General features: G+C 37.0%; 1 protein-coding gene across 6 annotated transcripts in view; it reads right to left on the minus strand.

The window, feature by feature from the left end:
* Window positions 1–973: 973 nt before the first annotated feature.
* The window catches only part of BBS9 (Bardet-Biedl syndrome 9), a 312,936-nt gene continuing 294,553 nt past the window's right edge, over window positions 974–19,356 (minus strand). For 3 of the 6 annotated variants that reach the window (XM_067291268.1, XM_067291270.1, XM_067291267.1), the window contains one exon: window positions 974–1,366. In XM_067291268.1, coding sequence (XP_067147369.1) covers window positions 1,296–1,366 — 71 coding nt within the window. In that variant the 3' untranslated portion in view covers window positions 974–1,295. Of the gene's footprint in view, window positions 1,935–19,356 lie in introns of all 6 variants that reach the window. The other 3 variants (XR_010883441.1, XM_067291269.1, XR_010883440.1) reach the window with 2 other exon arrangements.

Below are 19,356 nucleotides of genomic sequence, written 5' to 3' on the forward strand. Positions count from 1 at the left end.
TTTTCTTTGGTCACTGAGGTGTGTACAGAGACTACAGGAGATTATTTTATTGTGTAATTTTCACAGCGCAGCAGGGTACCTTTACAATGGGTTGGATACTGCTCTCCTGACAAAAACCACAGGGGACAGATCAGAGCGAAGAAAATTCAGCCAGCAGAATCACTCCACAATAAGCAGGGGGTAGGATTTTTGCCTTCCTGGGAAAGCAGCAAGATTTCTGGCCCCACAATTTGCAGATCTCTGGGGTATCTTGTGGGCCAGAGTCATTTTTATGGGCAACACTGGTCACTTCAGTTCTAGGGGTATCAGTAGCCTTACTCAGCTACCCGGCCTCTTGGCTCCACTTAATAGCTAACATGTTGAAAAAGGCTCCAAGAAACACGGTTATATCATGTTTACTGAGCCAGAGCAGGACAACAGGGTTAAGCAGCAGATGCACAATTGGTGGAAACCGGAGAAACTGGTTTTGTTTTGGGATTGGATTCAAAGAGGTTGAAAGTAGATATGGAGGTGATGAAAACTGCTGGCTTAGATATCCTGAAAAATAATGTCTCATTTTTATCCACAGAACAAGTCTAGTGTAGACTACAGCAACCATCACAATCCCTGCTAAAACAGTGCAAAAGTGAGCTGAAGGGACTTCTTCTATGGCTAGAACAGCAGCTCGGTGAATCTCTGTCAAGGAAACCAACAGGAATACGGGATGTGGAGATGGCTCATGCAATTGCATCCACCAGGAACTAAGTTGAGACCAGTAATGCATTCTGTATCTGCCATCCAAGATTGCAGCATATAATTTTCTATGAAGCAGCAACAGCCAAGGGAGACCTTGTGCAGCTCATTATCTTCACACTTGACCCAGGTCTCAGTTCTTTTCAGTTCCAAATATCTTGTATTGATACCACACTCAACTCACTCTCAGTAATTCATATGTGAGCTCCTGTCTGTCCATTCAGACACTTCCAAACCCTAGGCTAACGTTCTCAAATGTGTTCTGGTTGCCTCAGTTCTGGAACTGCTGAGTGCTGCACTTCCAACACCTTGCATGACCTGACTTGCAGAACATGAGTATTCAGCACTTTCTAAAAACTGGACCCTCTAAGCACGCTCCCAGCTAGATTCAAAAAAATGTAGGCACTCGAAAATTGCTAATCACTTCTGGAAATCTAACCCGTAACTAGAAAAGACTGCTTCACAAGAAAAACAGAAATCACAGGTAACCATAAAAAGATCCATGTGTTGCTGTGCTCTGGGTACTTACAGTATAAACTTTATTCACATTCATAGTAAAATAGTTAATGGCAAAAGGGTATGCCCTTTACGTCCAGTAACCATATTTTACTCTGTATCTCTTGAGAGCATGAGTCTGTATAAGGAATGAGAGAGAGAAAAAAAAGTTGATGGATTAGCAGCTTTTCTTCTGGTAGTTAATTCAGCTGTCTGAAATTGTGAATGTTAGTACAGGAGGAAAGGAGATAGTTTTGTCAAAACTGTGATAAAACAAATATTAATGTAATCTCAAAGGGAGGTATGGTTCAGAATATCTTAAAAAACAGATAAAACAAACCCTGAAACAAAGGTTGCTTTTAACCATGTGTAAACAGTCTTTGATCAATCGACAGAATCCTTAGAAAGGGCTGATATATCACAAAACATAACACAACATGCCTACAACAGTTGGGTAAGTGCTTAAACTTTGGTCACAGAGAGGATGCTAGTAGTTGGCAGGAAAACCCAACTAATTTGATCTGAAGGGAACATTTTTTGTATAAATTAGCCCAGTCCTCTCCTTCTGGAGGCTGCAATCAGTACAGAGTAAAATGGATTGGTAGTGCTGCATTACAAATGCATTTGACATCAGATAAAACTCCTCCTGAGGGCCGTCTTCACATTTCATGGCTTTTCTGCTTCCTCTGCTGCATCCTCAGAGAAACCTATAAAGGAGGAAGAAGATGCTTAAAAATTTAGAATACTTTGCAACTGCATACAGTATATCGTTGATCCTATCAGAGTTTGTAAAAGCCTTGGTTATAGCTAGAGGAAACAATTTATTACAGGCAAAACCACTACAATAAAAATGCATAACTTGCAAATTCAAGCACTCACAAGTTTAGGAACTGTAAGAATTAAAGCAATAAAGGCAATTTCATATCAGCTTATTCATGCATACGATGGATGATAACAGTCTTTAAACTAAAAAATTATGGACTATTTTTACATCAGAAAAAAATGGCAGAGAACAACTGGGCAAATGATTTGAGATGTAGTCACTTTAATCTAGTTGCATTTTGCCTGCATTTTTTCCCAAGTAGAACTGGCAATACAAATTGCAAAACAATAGAAACTTAGGCCCTGTATATTTTTTAATAAGGGTTGCTTTTTATATAAAAATTGCTTTGGGGGAGAGGCAAATAGCAAATGCCCTGTATCAAAGAAGACTTCTCTATTAAACTGGGAAAGTATTAATTTCTTATTTTTAAAGAGCAGTACAACAAGAGATGACTCCATCTTGGATCTGAAATTAATCTTTGCAATAATGAACCTAACAAAATGAGAAAAGTGGGTAGGAACTCCTAAAAGGATTGCTTGGAGTAGCTATGCAAAAAAAGAACAGTAGATAATCACATTAGTTTGCCTACACACATACTTGCATGGCTTAATTAAAGTGATTATTTAACCCAGCACAGTTTCTTACATGTCCACTATTATTATTGGTTGAAAATGATTTGATTTAATCCTTTTCTAATGAATGCAAAGCAATCCAAAATAAATTGGCACTATCTCCAAATGACAAATGAATAATAATAAAAACAACACACAGCTTTCATGTAATTCTTTTTTCTTATGAGCCATCTCTGAAGGCGGCTGAAATCCCTACACACCCAGGGAAGTGAAACGATCCAACAGGTCAGCAGTAGAATCAGATTTTAGTACTCAGGTCTTCTAAACCCAGGCCAGTGCATTGTCCGTAGACCTGATTGCCTACATTCACATAGAATTTAGTGCCAAGTATCTACATCATTTTAAAAGAGGATGCCTACATCTAGATTCATGCAATTCCACACATTTAGATTTCTGTTTTTTGTTTTCCTTCCCCCCCCACTATCAATGTCCTTTGGTGCTTGGGCATTTCAGGATGTACATGAATGGTTTTCATGGCTGATGGTAATAGGGTCAACAAATTTTACCTCAAGCCCTGAGAAGGAAGCAAAGCATCGGTGAGGCTAACAGACAGCAGGAGATCAAGGATAAAACCACCAAGGTCCAAAAGACTAAGGCAGTAAGATTTCAGCAAGAGCTGGAATCCCAAGGCCCCCAGTAGGCTAAGAGGCTCCCCTCACCGAAGTTTCTACTTGCCTTTTTTTAAAAAGGATAATTAAAAATACCAATGTAAAAGCTGACTTGGGTTTAAAAAGGCCAGCGTGGTAGTTCTTTTGTTCAAAACTCTTATCACATAGCACATGCTGGGATGCCAAAGGGATCAGCACTAGGTTCCATCTGTTTAATGCCTTCATTAATGATCTAGAAGAAACCAAGATGAGCTACACATACTGGAGAAGATGAAGAAATACTGCAGTAGGGCCTAAGAGATTAACAAGGCTGAGAAAAGATAAAAGAAGATACAACTTGAAGTACCTCATGGAAATAGCAATCTTCAGCACATACTTGTTAAAGAAAGTTCCACAAAAATAAGTACAGTGGAAAAAGCTGTAGAAGACATGCATTTGCAGTGAAATAGGCCAAGTAGCTCAATGCAGCTTAGAAGTACAGAAGCCACTGCAGAGCCCAGAGTTAATGCTGTTCCTGACTACGTGGCCTTGCTACAATTACATGTGGAAAACTGTCTACAGCTCTGTGTACCACAATATAAAAAGATACTGGAAAATGGCTTACTTTCCCACCAAAATCAGGGAAGAAACTTCCCAAGAGTTTGGAAATTGGCTTCTGCACACTTTTACAAAAGCTGAACACACACATAGTTCAGAGAAGAAACAGCAAAAAGGTGGAAATACTCACTGTTGACATTCAGTATTTAAGAGAGTAGCCACAGATTTACCAGGGAGATCAAGAGGCACTAACCTGTCCATTAGCATCACCCACCGAGATGCACACTTCAAGACACTGCCACTGCACAATCCCCTCATTATCAATATAGCTACATTTGAGGATTGCCTAAAGGACATCTAAGAAGCATATTAGCAAGAAATAAAGGAAGGGGAGGTTTCAATAAAAACCAGGGGAAAAAGAACTTCATGAAAAGGCTATAATATCCAAATGAGTCTTTTCCTTTAGTAGGCTGAAGGTATAACATGTTAAAAATTAAAATTGTAATTATAAAATTATAAAGCAAAAATAATTTTTGAAGATATAAAATATTGCCAAAGATTCTGCCTTCAAAAATAGTTACTTCCATGACACTGATTTCTTACCAATAATCCTCATGTCTGTTTCTACAAACTCCCATGCCAAAATGGGCAATGTTCATGGTTACTTTCAACTTCATGAAATGCAGTGGATCAACTCAACCTAATGTGTTAACTGCAATTATGGGCTGGCAGAACTGAAGTAATATAGTAGGAATTATTTCAATTTCACACAGCTTTGCCCAAAAGTACTATACACAACTACAGAGAATCTGGAATACTTCGGTATGAATCAAAGAACTACTGCATGAGCAAATTGTGGGAGAGGTGAGCTGACAGATGAAGTATAGATTGAGGCTATTTTTATTGTGTAACTCTGAAATGAGAGGCAGTATGAAAACGTGCCTTGTAATAACGAGCCTTCCCACCTCTACCCTGTTATTTTTCAACATGCAGTATTTATTAGTCATCGAGGAGAACAACATAAATTTCACATTGATCAAACTGGCACATGACATATCCTGGTAGGTCAGACAATTAACATCAGGGAGGTTTATTGTCAGTATGTTCTGGCAAGCCTAGGCAAATCCAACGAAATCCATGGTATAAAATTAAAATTCTGTAGATCAAAGTTCCTCTACCCCATTTCATCAGAAAAAATACTTCTTTCCTTTCTTCCAACTTCATATTCCCCACTACAAAGTTTTTTAAAATGTTTCATTCTGTCACAAATGTCACCATCAAAAAATCTCAGAATAATATTGGTCTGAGCGTACACTCAGCAAATAGCTATCTTAGATAGATGTATATTAAAAGGCGTCTATCTCTATAAATCAGCACAGTTATAAATTAGGAAACTGTGCTTCAAAGTAATCATGATAGATTTTAACCCCTGTGCAGTGGGCAAACCAAAGAGTTTTTGCACACAAGTTTTCACCATAGAGTTAAAATATGTGATAGATTAAATTAATATCCTCATTACTAACATGAGATTGCATATATCTGAGGTCAAAACACATTGCCACAGATGGATTCCACCTTCACTCACTTAACCAATGTCCCTCAAGTTGTTTTTCGTATTTGCCAATCAGAGAACATTAGCACTCTCATCAAAGCAATATCTATAAGCAAAGAAATGGAATAGCTCAGCCACATGAATTTGCCTTTCAAAAAGCATGGCTTAATGCATAGGTATTACTGCAGTCACAGAAAGTTCATTCTTAGATCAAAATGTATTTTTGAGTCTCTTGAAGACTGAAAACTGAGAGAAAATTCAAAGAAACCAGTTACAGAGACAGAAGTATCAGAAGACAGATTAAAAAAAAAAAAAAAAGCCTTCCTGGAATTATTATTCATGTGGCTAGAGAGAAAAAAAAAAAAACATTTAAAGGGAGGGATGATATCTGAGCATGAAGGCAGAAGGGAGGAGAAAAGATTGTTTTCTGTAGTCATAAATTGTTCACACTAAGCATTATGGTGTAAGGTTTAAAGATGTTTGGGTTAAGCAATTAAGCAATGGAAGAAAGTAACCAGGGAGGCCAGGGAGGTGGCTGAGTCAAGTGTAGGAGAGGTTTGTAAAGATAGGGTAGATTAAATCCTAATGGGCATTAGTGAAGGTGAGGATACCCAGGCTTTGAACTGGATGACCTAAAGGATCTTCTCCAGTCCTATCATTTATGCTGCTATGATTCATCCTAAGAACAACATTTTGGACTCTCATGAATTACTGGCTGAGTTTCCTGGATACTATTGTACATTAGTCTACTCTGAAGCATGCACAAAACTTAGTCAAAGTTGGCTTTGAAGTGTTTAATCTACAGTATTCAACACTCCCCAGTCTCTTTTTCATACAGTGACTCAGAAACAGGGCTGTTACAGCAAGAGAACAAAAAGTTATTTTGAGTTCAGATTAAGTTGGAGAAGGGAGGTACCACTTTCTTCAGCTTTTCCCACCTAAAAGAAAAGAGGAAAAAACACCCCATCTCATGGCCTGATGGTTAATATTGCTATTTCTAGACCAAATATAAAACAACCTCAAAACAAACTACAGCTTTAAAGTAACTGTTTTTCATAAAATTTTGGATCCAAAACTAAATGTTCCGAATGACCAAAGTTAATAGCTCTTTCTGCTTTTTTGTTCACAAAAGAACACAGATTTTTCCCAGCACCTTCAAGTCACATTTTTGAAAATCATGATAATTTTCTTCTTAAGAACTCTGTCCATTCACTGTTAATAATTTCCATTATCATTATAAACTGCTAAGGAGATAAATGTAGATTCCTTTTCCTTAGCATATAATCTTTATTCCATGGACACAATCCAAGGAGTTTTTCATGAAGTTTAAGAAAGTAACAATATCTTGCTTATACCCAGCAAACTGACAGAGTTTAGCTGGGAGTACAAAAGGGATTAATGTAAATTCATTGACTAATGCTGTGCTGAAGATGGATCCTTACGATGGCTGAGCTACAAACTATTTCCTGCACTGCTTTCACAGGAGAAATTCCTGAAGAAACTGCACTAGCTCAGTATTCAATACCACTTTTGCAGAGCAGCAAGCTGAGAGTGAACATGACCAGTCCCTCTCCAGGCTCCAGTGAGTCACTGATCACTGTGATACAAGCATACATAATTTAAACACGATCAGACTTTTGTATCTGAAAGGGGAGTGATGGTAGATGAATGAGTGGGAAACATAGACTGAATCATTAAGAACTGTGTAAATCAAATGACTTTGCTTTTGGTTTAGGAAGTAGTGTGACTGCGAGTAAGGAGTTCATTCAGTGAACCTCTCTTTGTCCTGCGGGTCCGTATACATCACAAGATGGATAACACGAAACAACCGTTTCCATCACTCACTCGTTTAAATATGCCCCCTACTAACTGCAACTACCACAAAAGGTCCAACCTACATGAAGTTATCATCAGTTCAGTTTCCAAAGAACTGGCACTCATGCCACAAAATAGCAACATTAATAGCAGAGGAAGGAGTGGCAGCTCTTACCTTGGGAACAGCAGGGCCCATCCCCACAAAACCTTTATAAACCTTGCTAAAATCTTTCTTTTATCGTTCTGTCTCAATAGTGACATGTAGTAGCAGCATAACACAATGGAAAAAACAGGTAACAAGGAAGTAACTTAATGACACAGGTGACATTTAACAAGTGCCCATGGATTTTTTTTAATAACTTTTAAATGGCTTATAAAGTTCTTGTGCATTCATGCCCTTAAGCAGTAGCCCTCAATGGAGACTTTGCTGGCTATTCCCAAGTTTGCAAACATGGGCACGTGGCAACTAAGGTTGAGCATGAGAAGGGGTATGCAGGAAAAAGTTACAATGCCCCTTCCAACATAACAGCTGTTTTTTCTGTTTTCTAACGTACAGCGACTAAATATTTCCATCACTAATTTTATCCTGATAACGAATAACCTATGCTGTGCTTGTTTAGTATGACACTCTTCTCTTAAACCTCCATTACATGCTGTACGCGCACACACACAGACACCCATATTCACCCCTACTACAGAATTATCTGTTGAGAACCCCGCTACCTAAAAAGCATCAGAGCTGCCACTGTTGGGTCCAATGAAATGAAGAAGGAGACTGAATTACAGCCCATCTGTTTTGGGTAAGGTAAGCAGGTGTGTACCAGGTCATAGTTCCTGTGACTATCAAGTCCTCAACCTGTAAATGGTACAGTTCAATCTCTACATTTGTAATGTTGAAAAATTTCTACACTTTCTTCAGGTCTTTCAGGTTTATATTTGGAGAATGCCAAAAACACACGAAATTTAACTAATAGAAAACTACCAAACTTGAACATCAAGAAAAATATCTAGTGACAGGAACAAAAATTCCCAGGGAGCATGGTTGCTTCTTCTAATGACTGGCCACAGGTCAAAAATAATGACCCTGCCTGGATAAAGCTTGGTGAGAGTGAGATAGAAAGGAATGGAGTGCATCACCCTTCCATAACAGTGTGTTCATGTTTTTAGGTAGCACAAGAGAACTTAGATAAATGTTTACTTCACAACCTGCACTTAAAAATATATATATAATCCGGAACCAACACATTCTAGAAGAAATATGGAACTGCCAAAACACTGAATCTAGCTTAAATTTATATATATCAAGATGGAGAGAAGAGTAAAAGGAGTGAGATGCTCAATAGCTTGAAGCCATTTAGAGCTTCATAAATAGCAGTCTAATAACAATATTCTAAGATCCACTTAGGAATCAAAAAATCATCCAAGGAAGATTATGGAGCAAAGTCTGAATATGTTCGCAGGAAGACAAGCTGCAAAAAAAGTGTTCACCACACTACAGCCCCAGTTTATCCATAGTCTAATCTTAGTCTGGCAAAGAGAATAGCTTTTTGTACTACCTTGAAATGAAAGAATAGGTCATTTCTGTGGAAAATGCGTTTTCAATGAAGCCAAAATTCTAGCTGAAAGATGTCCATTTTCCCCAAGTACCTGGGTTATCACAATCAGCTATCAAATCCTGGACATTTTTCTATGCTTTCTAAATTTTTGAGAAATGGTTGTTTTCACTTAAAAAGTATCATGGGAAAAAGTCATTTCTGCAACAGATGATGCTTAAATTTCATTGAAACAGTTATTTCTTGCCAGGAAATGATTCCTGAAAATGAGTTTGCCTTTCAGTGGCCAAAATCCCCTTCTTTCTAATTAGCTATCAGCTTTTGTTAGTGATGTAAATTAATTCAGAGACTTCTAAGGCAAATACACATAATACAAATCTTAAAGGTACCTAATTATGGCCACATGAATGGCTATACTTAAATTTGTTCCTCATCAGGTTTCTATCTTCCCAGTCACTGCAACCCAAAATCCTACTAAGCCTTTCAGAAATGTTGTCTCTTTAATAATTTGCTATCATAGAAAAATACATGTGGGTCATGTACATTTAGATTAGACAGATGATAATATATTAAAAACAGGGTGGTTTTAGTGTAGATGTAATTCTTTGCTTTCTCCTTGGGAGAAGTAATACTACAATAGTTGGTCTTCTGCCTGCTTGCTTTGTTGTGCTGTTCTGTTGACTTCCCAAACTGACAATCCAATGGCGATCTGACCATTAACAATTCCTTTATCTTCCCAGACAAGTGATCACTGTGACAGATAGGCAAAACTCCAGGGATAGGTTACCTTTAGGGCAAGATTTTCCACCATTTTCATATGAATGGCAGTGAATCCTCTTCCTGGAGACAGCCACCCAGTGTTTGCCTGCAGGAAGAGCTAAGATCCTTCACAGATATGATATATATATATATCACAGGCACTTTCTACTCCTATAGGCTGACTGCAACTCATAATTGACATTTGAAGACCTCTGACCTCCCTATTAAAATCTTCAAACATTCCTCATCCATCTATTTAACTTTGGCTAAGGCTGAGTAAAATTTTCAGCTGAGATGATATTCCTTTGAAAAAAGCAGATGCAGGTCAAACAAACCATATTTCAAATTCATGCTGAAATTGTCAGATCAATTCAGGTGAAAAAGAAAAATCTTTTGAACTGTTATTTCACACTGAAGTATTGTAAATAAACTTCCTTGGGTTCAATTAAAAAAAAAAATCCACAGATCCTAAACCTAAGTGAAATGCTTCATTTGGAGAGAAAGAAAGAGAAACCTAAAAGAATCACTGTGCATTGTCCCAAAATAACATATTTTCTGATTTCTTGTTTCAGTCATAAAGTTAAAAAATCATTTATTCACAGAGCTCTGCCCTTGGCAGCGTGTATCCATATCTTAAGCAAGTCAAAATAGTGCAGTTATCCTTTTAATATGCATGACATAATTGTCAGACTGAAGCTTTCAACAAAGTTATCTATAATACATAAGTGAAAAGTATATTAGGCTTTATACAACACGAGCTTCAGCAAGACATAGAGTAAGAAGTGTCTTAGATTTATCAGGAAAAAAACCCCTACCTTTTAATGAATAATGAGTCTGATAAAGACACCTATATAGGGCCTAGTGCTGTGTTTCTTGTGCAAGTATAACTTGTATGGCCACAAAAGAAGTTATTACATTCATAAATAAACATTGCTTCCTCCAGGAGAGATTTTCCACATTTTCTTTATAGCCTCAGGGGAATGGCATATATGAGCCCATGGCTCCTCAGTACCAGAAGGATGCAACAGAATAGAAGAAATTTCAAAAGGAAAAGCATACAGGACTGAGTGATTTAGTGGAAAACACAAAAGGAGGAGAGGGAGAGAAATAAAACGTCTAAAGGCAAAACAACACAAGGAACTGTTTAGTGCAATGAAGAGATATAAAAGAGGATCAAGAAGATGGATTCAAGGAAAGGAATATTTAGGCTGTTTTAATGCCATGTATTCTCCCAAGAGAAGTTGTGGAAGCCACATGGCTTGAGACATTTGCAAATTAGACCAAGTACCACAATGAAGACAACAATCTGGCTGTGTCAGGGAGATGGTCAAGCTGATATAACAGGAGTTTTCCATTTCTAACTCCTACTATCACATAACAGATCTGAGGTGCTACAAATTCCTAAGTGTTTTGTAATATTCACAGAAATATCAGCTTTTGCTTACCATCAAGCATTCAGCAACTGAATACTCTTCAATATGTTGTTCCTTTCAACAATGGAACATTATAGTGCAAATGATAAAATCATATTCAAGATTTCCATGGATTTTTCTGGAAATAACATACAACAGGGTTTTACCATTTGATGTCATTTTTCCTTTGGAGTCTTGTGGGGAAAAGGGCTGGGTAGGGAGGCAGGTTTGAGGGAAAATGTGCTTGAAAAAAATAAGAAAGGAAAAAGAATACTTTTGTGTAATACTTTCCAATCTTGAATTTCACACATTCCTTTTAAGCTACACTATATGAGAAAAATGCTCTAAGAGTTTTTTCCACATGCAATCTTTTGATAAGTCTCAGTGTTGGCTTAAAAGCAAAACAACAAAAAAAAAAAAAAAAGAAAGAAAGACCGAGCGAGCATATATTAAAGTAACAGCTAAATAACAGCTAAAAATCTTCTATATGGACACTTAAAAATGTCTCTTCCTGTTGTTCTCCAAAAATCTATTATCTCTTTGCTTTTTATAAACAAACATTTTCAATAAATCTTATCTTTGCAAATGCAAAGGATAATTTGGGGTGGGGGGGAGAGGGAATACAACAGCACTTCATATTTTTTATCTCATCTGTCTTCTTAACTGTCTTAACACCCCACTGTACCACAGACCTGTAACAAAATTCTCCTTATTTCCATTACTTTTCCACTGATATCAGTCCTGGCTTATACAGAGGGAAGTAGAGAATCATCCCCTGCTCTTATTTCCAGGCATATATTGACCATAGTAGGTACAATGGCAATTCACGAAAGCTATGAAGCTACTCGGATTTGGCGATCCAGTTAAGGACTCATTAGGGCCCAGATGTGAACAACTGCTAGAAAGCTGTGGGCTCTCCAACCTCCCACCAAAATCAGCAGAAGCAGAGGGGGAGCAGCGCATTGCAGGACTGAGCCTTTTAGCACCTCCAGAAACACTGGCTGAAGCCAACATACCTGCATGTAAGGCTTGGAATGATGAAAGTAACGGTTTTAAATGTCGTATGGATTTTCTCACGGGCTCAGGAAGCAATAAAAACTAAGTGTAGTCAGAATGCAGGAGAGCAATATAGCTTTCATCATTTTCTGCGACTTTAGGGAAAACAAACTCAGCTTTTATAGACAGGTAATTCAGTACTACAGATTTTCAAAAAACTTCAACTGTTATGGGATTTCTGTAACAAATTCAGGTTATATTGAAATTTCTGTTTTCTGCAATGACACTGCTCAAAATAATAACCAATAAATCTGCTGTCATGAGAACAAATTGGTTTAATTACACTGCAACACAACTGTCCTAGATCATAAGCTTCTTATTAAACTGGACACTAATGATGCTAGAAAGAGCAAACAATTTCATTATTTCCTCACTGACTAGTAATGTTAGGTAAGTGCCTGAACAAAGCCAAGAAAGCAAAAAGATAGAGATGATCTATCAAAAAAAGAAAAAGAAGGAAAGAAGAAAGAACTAATAGAGTAAACAATTTCCAGAAAGCACACTGAAATACAGTGCAAAGGAGATCCTTTGTTGTGCAGTGTTTCAATTTATAAATCACATTGCATTTCCTTACAACTTTGGGAGGAGTTTTAATAACATTAGCTGCTTGGAACATCTACAGATAAAATGTTAAATCACAATATGGCTAAAGTGTTATGCCACAAATAGTCATGTTAAAAAAAAATAGGATGCTTAATTTAAGGTCAGGTGCTGCAAACACATGCCATAGTTTATTCATAAGTAATTCCTCTGAACTTAAGGAGTCCAATAGGAATACTTAAGCATGTAAAGTGAACCATATGTGTAAATGCTTGCAGAATTAGAGCCTAATTTTCATACTGTATGAATTTTAAAGCTGTTAGCTGATTTTCTCTTTTTATTCTGATAATAGTATTACAATATTACAAATTAAATATTATGGGTTAAAGCAAAAAAAAATATATGTCTCTTTTCAAATATGAATGTCAGTTTTCCCAGACTTGGCAGTTTTATCTATATAGCTGTGACAGAGCTGTCTTTGGAACTGCTCTACCTCTAGTTTGCCTCTCATCCACATGAGACAGCCTAAAGACTCCTGTTCATTCATGCTTAAAGGTAACCTCACCAACAAATGTGAGGTTCTTCCAGACTTGACGCCTGCAAAGCCTGCAGACCTGAGCTTGAAGATAACATCTAGGCCAGTATTATCAGTCATTATCTATGCGAACAATACACATATGTCTCCCCAAGAAGGTGGACATCCAGGTTTTCACAAGCCACTCAGAAGTCAGTGAAAGTCTTCCTCAATGGCATAAATCTGTTCCTACTTAAAAGCTCATAGGACAGAGCTTCAAGACGCAGGTTTACTAGTTAGGAGAATAGTGAACTACCCATTATACTTAATCAACTATAATTCCAGTCCAGGAAACTGTTTCCAACCACTTAAGCATACAATCAGTTGAGCTTAGTGGAGCTGAGCATATCAGGTACATGTTCAAGTTACTGACACGAGTTGGGTGCATGCATAAGTGCTGTCCTAACAAGAGTTATAAGTACAGACTTAAATGCTTTCCTAATCATGGCCCAGACTTCTCTGATGCCATAAGATGTTATTTAAACCTGTATTCCAAGAGTGGTGATGTGAATGGATTTAATCCAATATCATTTCAAATCTAAACTTGCTAGAATACGGATTTTGGAAAATCTTTATAACATGTTTTTATGTATCATTCTTTCCTTTTCCCTTCCTCTCTCCCCCACTCCTTGATTTTGGTGATGATCTCTGAAACTCTGGCATAAAAGAACTACAGTGAGACAGACAGGGGACAGAAATTAAAATAAAAAAACCCTACATTTATGTTCTGAATTAAATATAAAATGCTAATGAACAATGCACATTGAGACAAAATGGAAATGAGGGTTTTAAAAACTTTTACATTTTACTGTCCATGTGACTTGCAGGTAATGTTGGTATGGATTTTTTTTTAAGAAGAACCTGGAGACACCACCCAAGGAAATACCTAAATCGTATATTACATTAAATACAATACAATTTTGTTTAAAACTTGCTTTCTTAGGGAACAGATACTTTTATGTCTCCAAAGTGTTGTCAAAGGAATCTCTACTTTTACATATGGCATTTCTGATCTCTCACCACAGGAGAGTTTTACATCAAAGTTCACATAGTGCTCCAAAAGCTCCATTGCAGCCTCTCAAGGTGATAGTTTGGACAAAAATGTAAATAGAGATATGTTATTGAGACAGATTCTGCTGCAGCAAAAGTGAAATCTAAATACAGCAGATGGAGATTTATCAAAATGTAGACAGGAGTAGTCCCAGAGTGCCTGTCCATTATCTGCTTTTGCCAGAATCTTGCAAGATGCTGGATGCTATTGCTTCTCTCCCAATATGTTTGCAGTTTAGAAGTCTTGCTGCTGTACTCAGGGATTTTGTTGGAAGAAAGGCAAAATACATCACATGTAAGATGCTTTGAGAGGAACTGTGAGTTAAGATATAGAACCTTTTTGCCTCTTAACCCTTATTTGGAATGGTGTCTACTTGACAGTTTTCCCAACTGTCATCCATGAAGTCATGCTCTGCAGCCCATGAAACCACACTAAACAAGAAGATGGACATTATCCTTACAGTATTTTCAGCTAAAAGGGCAAAAATATGATCATCTGCAAGAAATGGGCAGACAGAAATCCTTGATTGTGAAAGTCTGGAAACCACTGGTTCAGTGGTGCACGAAGATGAAAAGTAGAGGATCAAATTGGGATTTTGGCAGTATTCATAAAACTACAGATAATGAACAATAAAACATATGAACAACAAAAATAACATGTAACGAACATGTACACTATTTAATGTATCACCTACCTTTCCTCATGCTTTTTGGAAGGCAGTAAGACAGAGATTCTTTTGAAATAGGTGAGGATATTAGCACCACATTTAATGTGTTGCTGTAGGACTAGAAAGTAGCTCAAGAAAAGACAGTTCCCTCCAGCATGGTCGAATAGCCTGCTGTCTCACAGATAACATGGCCAGATCTTCTTCACCCACACAGGACAAGAAGAATTCAAATTCTGCTGTCAAAAATACTATTTGCCTGAAATATTTCATATGCATTATTAGACTGAGTACCTGTGCAGTAGCTTGGAAAAGGATGGGTACTCATTTTAACAAATTACAGATTTAAACAAGATTCTCAGATCTATCATGCATCATGCATGGGATGACAAATTAAGTTACTTCATGCATGTAAAATTAATTTGGATCATACGGAGGTAATGATCTTCAGAGATGCTGCAATACCACTTCCCACTCCTGCCAAGACTATTTTGACTGACTTCCTAGAAATGCTTCTAATACTTCTTTAACTTCCAAATTCTAGGATCAAGATGTTCTCTCTCTTTATTCTTTCTCTTAAATCCGATCTAGAAATCTCTTCATATAGCACGTTATACTACCTTCATATGACAGGATCCAGATTTGGCACATCTCAGGCCTAATCTGTTTTTCCAGGCTCTTCCAGGATAGATAACAGAAATATAAGCAGGAGGAGGATAAAGTCTGAATACAGTTTGAAAGAAATCACTCATCTTTGGTGAAGTCTTTCTGTGCCATTTTGATATACTGATTTTAGGATTAGGTGCAATCTATCTAAAACTTTGGGTAAAGACTTTTATACATGTGGATAAATAATTTTAATTAATTTAATTAGTTAATTGAAATAATAAAAGGCTTTATCTTATCTGCCTTAAAGGCATGTTCTCATTTGTCCACAAAGCATGTTTTCTACTTTGTTAATCAATGAGTGTTCAAATCATGACAAGAACTGGCATTGGCTTCAGGGTGGGAGCAGAAAGTGACCTGCAAAGCTCAATGGAATATGAGTCAACTGAAGTCATGAGTCAACAGCAGCCTGTAGCTGATTGACTTTGCCTCACCAGTAGGTGTTACTTCAGCCGTTAATGCAGATTGCTGTATGGCTGCAGGGATATGCATGCCTGCCAAGGTATATAAAAAATATCCAAACCAAACAAAAATCTGCCAGATACTGAAAATATCATATAACACTCTGCTCTGTATCTTCAACAGCATCCAAAGTAACGTTTGGGAGAGCTGACCACAACCACACCCATCTCTATGTCTGCTATAGAGCCTGAAGGTTTTTCATTGACGGCCATTCCACTTAATCATTCAAAGCAACACTTGGCTATTTGATTGCTATGATTTAACACAATAATAACAATAATCCAGACTATGGCTTAAATCACTCACAGGATTTCCAAAACTGTTTATTAGCATTGGCTTCTGGTTTACTAGCTATTTTCAATACCCTTAATACTGAAGTTCCTCCTCTGGCAGGTCTGGAGAAGCCCAAAACCATGTGAAAAAGGCAGCTTTATTTTCTGCTTGACTGAGTATTTGATAACTGCACTTAACTTTACTATTTATTTATTTAACCTCAGCTGAGGCTGAAGCCATCTGAAATGGCCAGTGCATTGTAACTTTAGGTACAAAATAGAACTGCCTACACGGTCCGCATGGGATGAAATTCAATAGCTCCTCTTCAACCTCTAGGTCAACTGCAAGGCCATCATGTAATAATCCCATCCTTTTATTGTAATTATAGTCTGAAAAAATCAGACTCTAATGCTTAACATTTCTGAGCAGAGTATCAGACATATCAGACTGAGGATTTCTGTCACACCTTCACTGAAACTTATCTTTGAGATAGCATATTCTAACTGGTTTTCAAGCTCCTTTCTGGGTCCCCTCAGTGCGGGAAGTTCATTGTTAAGGGTCTATTTCATCATATTCTTTCAACACAAAAAATACTTTCCACGGACTGGAAGGACTGCTTTCTTATTTCAATCTACGTACATTAGAATTCACAGGAACTGAATCCATAACTTATTTAAGGTTGGTTATGCCCCAAGTTACCAAGTTATTAAGATTAGACAAAGAAAAGGACATTTCCCCTTAACAATAAGTTTTGCTCAGTAGGGATGATAGTACAAGAGAAATACCCAGTGTAACAAAACAATTTGTCTATTGAACATAAAATATCTCACTTTGGTTTTCTTAAAAAAGTCCTCTGTTTATGTGAGCACTAATATTTTTATCCATGCTTCTGTAAAACTCACACAATTTTTTTGTTTACACAGATACAGTAAGTGAAAGGCAGTAATATTCAGCATTTCATCTATACATAATATCAAATAAAAGCATTTCTCTATGAGACTTTTTTACTGTAAATCCAATGCTTATGAAACCAGTGGAATTGAAAGCAGGTGGGACACAGTACAAGGGTTTCTCATCATTCTAAGCGTACAGTTCAGCTCACTCAAAAATAATAAAGCCTCTATGCTTATTCAGTCTTGTACCTCTCTTAAAGCTAGGCCACTCAATTGTGCCAAATAATGTGCTGTCCAACTTGGACTGAATTGAGAACACTAAGCTCATTTTCCTAGTGAACTGTGCTGTACTTGTATGATTTCTACATTACAAACAGACATTATCTATAAGAAAAGAGAAACAGAAACTTTTTGAAGTCAGCACGGCTTCCAATTTCTTATTTTATTCTTGGTGAAATCTTAAAAGATATTATACTTGAGATTAAAACTTAAAAAGAACATTATTACCATGATGTATATATACACACATACACGGTGCTATATAATTAAGTAATCATGTACATACATATATGCACTCTGCCAAATTCTGCATTGTCACTATAATTTATATTTCATCTGATAGCTGGAAGCCACTTCTTAGACGATTCTCTTTCAAACTGTAAACAGCAGATAGCATCATCTTTTATACTCATTAAAGATTAACAAGGCGCTAACAAAACTTTTACCACATTCATTTTTGCTAACTTAAAAGTAGGAAAAAGATAAAAGCGTAACTTGCATCTCATTATGTTGAATTGTAACAGTGAGAAAGAAAAACAAAGATAAAGCAAGGGTTTACATGGTAAATCGAATGATAGCTGAACTTGTTTAGATAAAATAAAAGCTATAAATCAACTTGAAACAGTTTGAAGTATTAAAAAGATCAGTTAACTTGATGGTGTCTGTCTTTCTCCTCCCCCCCCCCCCCCATCTATCTTCATAATCATTTTTTAAATTTGAGTCCTGGTTGGTATCAAACACTAAAATGGGGCCTGACAGTAAGAACAACTTTCTCTTTGAAATCTGCCTTGCCAAGGAATGGAACTGTCACCCAAGCTTTGAAAAGTAGTTCTTGTGAAATCCTTCTGTAACTCTGAAGTGCCAAGAGGCCGCAATAATGAAATTGGGCATTTTCTTTAAGAAGTTTGATTGTTGGTACTTGTACTGGCGATATATATACGTACTCTGAACCATGCAGAAATCTGTAATTGCAACTTCAGTTCTGAAATAGGAATGTTCACTTTATGGAAAATGTTGGTATTTGTCATTGGTTTTCATTCTGAACTATATGAAAATAAGGAAATATATCAAAATGAAACTTTTCATTAAGTTTCAGATTGGAAATGTCACCAGAAAACAAGCTGTAGTGAACAACAGAAATAGCAAACCCCGGACTTCTGTCAGAGATTTTCATACTCCACCTCCCACAGTTTGCCCAGCTAAACCCATCTCTGTGCCCTCTAGCCTCTCCTCACAGTATCCTCAGCTACCCTGCGTGTTTCCTAATTCCCCCCTGAGCAAGAGCCACAAATCTGGCTGGTTTTGAAGTAAGGGTGTGCTTATTCAAGATCATGTCAAACAGAACAGATAACTGTTGAACCCATGTTTGAGCTTTTCCCCTAGAAATCTGAATCTTTCCTTTACACACACCCAATAATTTCTATGAAATTTGTATTAAATTATTCTTTTTGAGATATCTATCTCTCTTTTAAATGCATTAGAAATTGGCTATGGGGGTTCAACAAGGGTGGGGAGAAAAGAACAATGGGCAAACACTATGACTAGATGAGGTTTCAGAGCAGGTTAAAAATGAAAGGCATTTTTGTTAGATATGAAATAACTGGACATTTTGAAATTATAATTTAGGGGGCTTCCAGTTCAGCCAATCAAGATGTGCTATTTCAATGTGTCAAGCTGCTTCATGTCAAACAAGAATATGTGCCTTTTCAGCTTGGTTTCCTGCATTCCATCTGCTTCTCGAAGACTTTGACTGAAGTTGTATGAAAATTTTTACATAAATAATTTTGCCATTGGAAAAAAAAAAAGGTATCACTGATTTTCCTTGGATGAGAATAGCTTTAGCAGAGAATTTTTAGTGAATCAAAAAACCCTCAAAATCAAAGCCCACATCCTGACATTTAAATATATACCTAAACCGAAAAACAGTCCACATCCAAGCACTTCTGAGTTTGCATTAAACTAAGGCTTGTACTCCAATTT

This window comes from Apteryx mantelli, chromosome 2 (genome assembly GCF_036417845.1).
Source record: "Apteryx mantelli isolate bAptMan1 chromosome 2, bAptMan1.hap1, whole genome shotgun sequence".
NCBI lineage: Eukaryota > Metazoa > Chordata > Aves > Apterygiformes > Apterygidae > Apteryx > Apteryx mantelli.